At 42.2% G+C, this 8,042-nt stretch overlaps 1 protein-coding gene across 1 annotated transcript in view; it reads right to left on the minus strand.

Annotated features, from left to right (window-relative positions):
- The window catches only part of MAPK8IP2 (mitogen-activated protein kinase 8 interacting protein 2), an 87,791-nt gene extending 81,974 nt beyond the window's left edge, over nucleotides 1-5,817 (minus strand). The window contains exon 1 of the mRNA XM_040415756.1: nucleotides 5,563-5,817. Within this exon, the coding sequence (XP_040271690.1) occupies nucleotides 5,563-5,627 (65 nt within the window). The 5' untranslated portion in view covers nucleotides 5,628-5,817. The remainder of the gene's footprint in view (nucleotides 1-5,562) is intronic.
- Nucleotides 5,818-8,042: the final 2,225 nt, after the last annotated feature.

An 8,042-nucleotide genomic window follows, 5' to 3' on the forward strand; every position in this document is an offset into this window, starting at 1 on the left:
GGTGAAAAAGATGGTCTGATGTGTCCCTTAGCCAAGCTCTCGGAGATATAATCTTTCATGGCTTGTCTCTCTGGACCCGAAAAATTATATAACCTGGTCTTGGGTAATTTTGCACCGGGAATCAGGTTAACCGGGCAATCATAAGGACGGTGAGGTGGTAACTTCTGACAACCCTTTTCAGAAAAAAACGTCCTCAAAGTCCAAAACAAATGTGGGTAGGGTAGCTATGGAGGTGACTAAGCAATTGCTATTTAAGCAATTTTCTCTGCACTGCTCACTCCACTCCAATATCTCCCTGGCCTGCCAATCCACCACTGGATTGTGCGCTACCAACCAGGGAAGACCCAACACCACCGGAGTGGGAAGCCCCTCCAGAACATAACATGAAAGCAACTCGTTATGGTGGTCCCCTACCCGAAGGTGTAAGTTATGGACAATGTGAGTGAGGTTTCTCTGAGACAGAGGAGCAGAATCAATAGCGAATATGGGAATAGGTCTCTGTAGCGTACAGAGAGACAAACCCATAGTGTGGGCAAAATGGGCATCTATCAAATTTAATCCTGCTCCACTGTCTAGAAAAAAAGAAACAGTCTCCGTCTTAACGCCAAAAACAACAACCGCTGGCAACACAAATTGCGATGTTCGTATGGAGGAAACGTATACCTCCCGGCTGACATCCTCCACACAGCCTGGGGTTAGTAGTTTTCCGACGGTCTTTTGTTTTTGAGGAAGGAAGGACAGACATTAATAAAATGACCCCTCTCCCCACAGAAAAAACAAACCCCACGCCTATGGCGAGCCTCAGGAGGATGGACCTGACGAGTAGTTCCTCCTAGCTGCATAGGCTCGTCTAAGTCTGTACAGACTAACTGCTGCTTGAGAGGGGTTACCAATTGCTCCGGATTTTTCAATCTGTCCCTAAGACGTCTATCTATCCTGATAGAAAGGGACATCACCGCATCAAGGGAAAAGGGAGTCTCATACAGCGCAAGCGCATCCTTAATCCTTTCGGATAACCCAGAGCAGAACTGACTCCTGAGAGCCGGGTCGTTCCACTGGGTATCCGTAGCCCACCTACGGAACTCTGCGCAATACTCCTCTACTGGCCGCTCTCCTTGTAGGAGTCTCCGTAATTTTGATTCAGCCAGTGCGACTCGGTCAGGGTCGTCATATATGAGACCCAAGGCCCCAAAAAATTCACTGACCGGAGAGCCTGGGAATCAGTGGGTAAAGAGAACGCCCAGGATTGCGGGTCCCCCTGCAGCAGGGAAATAACAACCCCCACCCGCTTTTCTTCATTACCAGAGGAGTAAGGGCGCAGTTTAAAATATAATTTACAGGCCTCACGGAATGTCACAAATTTGTCCCTTCCCCCAGACAATCTGTCAGGAAGAACAACCTTGGGTTCGGCAACAACCTGGTTACCTGTAGCAACCGCTGGGCTTGCGGTCTGTAGCAATTGCTGCTGTTGCTGGAGGACCGACGCCTTCAATCCTGCCACCTCCAAAGACAGGCCTTGAAGTTGCTTTGACAAAGCAGCAATTAGATCCATACTGGATTCTAAGTAGGTAGAAAGAAAAAAAATTTTTTACCTACACAAAATAAGGGCCAGATATAATGTAATGACCGGCGTCACGCAAAGGGAGGGAAATGGGAAGGCCCTGTCCAAGGGAGAGGGAAAGGTGGTGACCCCTGACTCATCTTGCGGCTGGCACCGGACTGCCCTGACGTCCCTAGACGGGTTCCTCACCCGTACGCCGATCACGTGCCTAAACCCTGGCTTTCCCTAACATGAGCCATGTGTAGTGAACAGGGCGGTGGGATCACTAGTCCGCACCACTGACACTAAGAGGAAAACACCAAGGAGAGGACAGACAATACAGACAAACATATAATCCCAGGTGGGCGACAACAGCAGACCACCAAGGCCCAACAGGGATCCGGAGGGTAACACTCTGGAACAACAACCAGGGATCTCATCTACTCAGCTCCAGTGGGTCAGTATAGAAGTCCTGGCAGGAAGCTCTATATCTGGCAACCAGAGAAGTGGGAGATGGGAATATAAGGAGGTTGGGATTGCTGGACAAGAAACAGCTGAGGAGGAGAAGCTACGGATCCCTGAGTGAGCCAAAAAGGATTGCAAGGCAAACCCAGAAAGCTACCATTACGAAACAGCACTGTCTTTGTACATCGAACGCTCCGGGTATAACGGAGTCAGACGTGGTTCTTGACACCCTCGTGACAACACTATAGTGATTATTACTACTGGACAGCAGTACATACAGAGTACAGATCACCTACATAATGTTATATTATATGTATTATAGATGGATGGCACACTATAGTGATTATTACTACTGGACAGCAGTACATACAGAGTACAGATCACCCACATATTGTTATATTATATGTATTATAGATGAATGGCACACTATAGTGATTATTACTACTGGACAGCAGTATATACAGAGTACAGATCACCCACATATTGTTATATTATATGTATTATAGATGAATGGCATACTATAGTGATTATTACTACTGGAAAGCAGTACATACAGAGTACAGATCACCCACATAATGTTATATTATATGTATTATAGATGAATGGCACACTATAGTGATTATTACTACTGGAAAGCAGTATATACAGAGTACAGATCACCCACATAATGTTATATTATATGTATTATAGATGGATGGCACACTATAGTGATTATTACTACTGGACAGCAGTACATACAGAGTACAGATCACCCACATATTGTTATATTATATGTATTATAGATGGATGGCACACTATAGTGATTATTACTACTGGACAGCAGTACATACAGAGTACAGATCACCCACATATTGTTATATTATATGTATTATAGATGAATGGCACACTAAAGTGATTATTACTACTGGACAGCAGTACATACAGAGTACAGATCACCCACATATTGTTATATTATATGTATTATAGATTAATGGCACACTATAGTGATTATTACTACTGGAAAGCAGTATATACAGAGTACAGATCACCCAGATAATGTTATATTATATGTATTATAGATGGATGGCACACTATAGTAATTACTACTGGACAGCAGTACATACAGAGTACAGATCACCCACATAATGTTATATTATATGTATTATAGATGGATGGCACACTATAGTGATTATTACTACTGGACAGCAGTACATACAGAGTACAGATCACCTACATAATGTTATATTATATGAATTATAGATGAATGGCACACTATAGTGATTATTACTACTGGACAGCAGTACATACAGAGTACAGATCACCCACATAATGTTATATTATATGTATTATAGATGGATGGCACACTATAGTGATTATTACTACTGGACAGCAGTACATACAGAGTACAGATCACCTACATAATGTTATATTATATGAATTATAGATGAATGGCACACTATAGTGATTATTACTACTGGACAGCAGTATATACAGAGTACAGATCACCTACATAATGTTATATTATATGCATTATAGATGAATGGCACACTAAAGTGATTATTACTACTGGACAGCAGTACATACAGAGTACAGATCACCCACATATTGTTATATTATATGTATTATAGATTAATGGCACACTATAGTGATTATTACTACTGGAAAGCAGTATATACAGAGTACAGATCACCCAGATAATGTTATATTATATGTATTATAGATGGATGGCACACTATAGTAATTACTACTGGACAGCAGTACATACAGAGTACAGATCACCCACATAATGTTATATTATATGAATTATAGATGAATGGCACACTATAGTGATTATTACTACTGGACAGCAGTATATACAGAGTACAGATCACCTACATAATGTTATATTATATGTATTATAGATGGATGGCACACTATAGTGATTATTACTACTGGACAGCAGTACATACAGAGTACAGATCACCTACATAATGTTATATTATATGTATTATAGATGGATGGCACACTATAGTAATTACCACTGGACAGCAGTACATACAGAGTACAGATCACCCACATAATGTTATATTATATGTATTATAGATGGATGGCACACTATAGTGATTATTACTACTGGACAGCAGTACATACAGAGTACCTACATAATGTTATATTATATGAATTATAGATGAATGGCACACTATAGTGATTATTACTACTGGACAGCAGTACATACAGAGTACAGATCACCCACATAATGTTATATTATATGTATTATAGATGGATGGCACACTATAGTAATTACCACTGGACAGCAGTACATACAGAGTACAGATCACCCACATAATGTTATATTATATGTATTATAGATGAATGGCACACTATAGTGATTATTACTACTGGACAGCAGTACATACAGAGTACAGATCACCCACATAATGTTATATTATATGTATTATAGATGAATGGCACACTATAGTGATTATTACTACTGGACAGCAGTACATACAGAGTACAGATCACCCACATAATGTTATATTATATGTATTATAGATGAATGGCACACTATAGTGATTATTACTACTGGACAGCAGTACATACAGAGTACAGATCACCCACATAATGTTATATTATATGTATTATAGATGGATGGCATACTATAGTAATTATTACTACTGGACAGCAGTATATACAGAGTACAGATCACCCACATATTGTTATATTATATGTATTATAGATGAATGGCACACTATAGTGATTATTACTACTGGACAGCAGTACATACAGAGTACAGATCACCCACATAATGTTATATTATATGTATTATAGATGGAATGCACACTATAGTGATTATTACTACTGGACAGCAGTACATACAGAGTACAGATCACCTACATAATGTTATATTATATGTATTATAGATGAATGGCACACTATAGTGATTATTACTACTGGACAGCAGTACATACAGAGTACAGATCACCTACATAATGTTATATTATATGAATTATAGATGAATGGCACATTATAGTGATTATTACTACTGGACAGCAGTACATACAGAGTACAGATCACCCACATAATGTTATATTATATGTATTATAGATGGATGGCACACTATAGTAATTACTACTGGACAGCAGTACATACACAGTACAGATCACCCACATAATGTTATATTATATGTATTATAGATGAATGGCACACTATAGTGATTATTACTACTGGACAGCAGTACATACAGAGTACAGATCACCCACATAATGTTATATTATATGTATTATAGATGGATGGCACACTATAGTGATTATTACTACTGGACAGCAGTACATACAGAGTACAGATCACCCACAAGTGCTGATAATGCCTTCAGCTCTGCTATCTATAGAAGGTTTATGTGGTTGTTTAGTTTCCAGTGTCTTAAGATGTCTGGCACTGGTCCCAGTACATTCATTCAATAACATAGAGGACATATGACATATGATGTGAGTGCACCCCCATATATACTGAGCCCCCCAGCACATGGCTGGCATAGATCTCTCCACTACCTGGTCATTGGTAATGGCATGCACCTTCATATAACAGAACGTGGCCCTCACCTGCAGCCTGGGGGGGAGAGGGAGTGGAAGGTGGAGAGGGAAAACATCTCAGCTCGATCCGCCATCTTCAGCCAGAGAGGAGATGGACTGGAAGCGGATCATACACAGACACACCCTGGGGACAAGAAGAGCAGAACAGTCCAGAGGACAGCCGAGGCCTGATGATGACAGCAGCTCCTATACAAAGACGGCAGGAGGCGAGGAGGGGCAGCACCCAGTGACAGCTCTGCAGCACAGTCACAGCACAGACACCCACATTCTACATGGGGGAGCAGAGCCCCTCTCCTGCGCTCTCTCCTCACAGTCTCTTCCCCGCCTGAGGATGTCTCCTTGCTTCTCACAGATTGTGATGGCTTTGCTGCGGTTTGATGCAGTCACATCCAGGAGAGACTGCACAAGCTGGTAACCAATGCACAGACTGGGGGAGGGGAGGAGGGCGGGGGTTTATATGGAAGCACAGGATGCAGGGATGGAGGAGGACAGTAGGTACCATCAGTGGTCCAGTGATAGAGAGGAGCTGTCCACCCTGAAGTGCTGAACCTGCACAGTGCCTACATCCAGGGCAGGACAGGGCTCATCTTCTGCCATGAGAAGCAGCACATAACCTGGCACAGGGAATAGCTGGCACATGGGCTGAGACTTACTGACGTCACCTTGTAGCTGAAATCCTTGCCTACTCTGGGATTTTTTATAACCGGACTGGGAGGGGGTTCGTGATCTGGCGACTGTCTGGAGAACTGGGTAGTGAGGTTGTGTTCCTGTGAAAGGATTCTAGTGCTGGCCCAATGCCAGCGAGAGGCAGCAGGCTTGTGAGGTTGGCACTGTAAGGAGCCTGTTGCCCTAGCCTCTGCACTCTCCATGCTCTTGCAAACCGCTCCACTCCCCACCTCCTCTGCATCAATTTACTCCCTCGGTAGCCTGTCTATTGCTCCACCGGAGAAGCTGAGAACAACATGGCCTTCGTACTCCAACCAGTCCCTCTGCTCTCCTCCCCTTTGCATGGATTAACTCCTTCTGTGCAGTTTGTTTACTGCCTACTGGAGAAGCGGGGATTACCATGGTGTATGTGCCAAGTGTTCTGGGCTCTCCCCCTCCCTTTCATGAATTAACTCCTTCTCTGCGGCGATGCGTATGGAGTGTGTCTTCCGCACTCCTGTGTATTCCTCCGCTCTCCTACCCTCTGCATGAATTAACTTCTTCTCTGCAGCCCATTGGGAAAGATGCGTCCCAGGGGGGTGGCAGCACTTCTGGGTCACAGTTTGTTAAACATTGAGTTGTGTACATGAAGGACTGAGAGACGGGGATTTAGAGACTACATCATCTAATCACTCAGATTTGCTGCGTGATAATAATGGCAAACTAATAAATGTACTAAATACATGGATGATTTCTGGAATATTTTGATATTACTCATTCATTAATACCAACCCATTTAACACACTTCCAGTTTTGTGCGCCTATGTAATAAGTTATTATTTGAAGAGGAATCCCCTTGGATGCGGAGTATTGTTTTTTGAGCAGCATTGGAGCCCTAGAGTTAAATGGAGGAAGAAAGAGGAGCTGAGAGATGAAGAATAGCAGAGAAGAAGTGATATTGCTTGTATTTACTAACCCCAATGGCACTTAAACTACAACATTAAGAGTAAATCAGTGGCTCAACCAACCTGGGGAACTGTGGGTCGGCGCACACTCCACGACTCACCCCAACGTCGTATAGAGAGTAAAAGAATATATTCAGCTTGGGGGGCACTCTGTTATCTAGTCCTGTATGGACTATTTATAGTCAACTTGATATAAAGCTGTAGATTTATTAGACAATACACACATATAAGACATATATGTGGATGTGTAACACCCACGATGTGCATAGAATCAATACTGCATATCCTGAAACCGGTTGATCAACCTCTTAATTATTAAATAAAAAGGAATAAAATATAGAAACAGATTGGTATACTAGATGTAAAAAATAATAAATAGTAAATAAAAATTAGGATTGTACGGTCCCTTATAATGTTTTGATGGATTTAGAAGAGATATTCGTACGTGTTCATTACTCCTTTCACTGCTAGGTTACCATACGCGTTTCGGAGCTTAGCGCTCCTTTCTCAGTGGCTAAATCCATCAAAGTCGAGCGCTTGGTCTTACATCCCTTCAGCTGGACAAAATACGCCAAAAAGCATCTGAACACTTGCCATCCATATACCATACCTGAGAATCATCAGGACTGCAGCTCCCGATCACGTCGGGCGGTGAGCGCAGCAGAAGAAACAGCGCACATCTAGCAACACTATCCACAATCTGAATGTAACATCGCGCTACAAGGACGGGTTACGTAACGGCTACCAGCCTGAAACATAACGATACTTACCTGCTGAGTATTTGGAATTAATAGTATATTCAAGTGACTGTTTTTTTACAACAATGGCATATAGTGACTGAGACATAACTGAAGAAATACCAGCTTAGATAATACGTAC

Source organism: Bufo bufo, chromosome 1 (genome assembly GCF_905171765.1).
Source record: "Bufo bufo chromosome 1, aBufBuf1.1, whole genome shotgun sequence".
NCBI classification, from domain to species: Eukaryota; Metazoa; Chordata; class Amphibia; order Anura; family Bufonidae; genus Bufo; species Bufo bufo.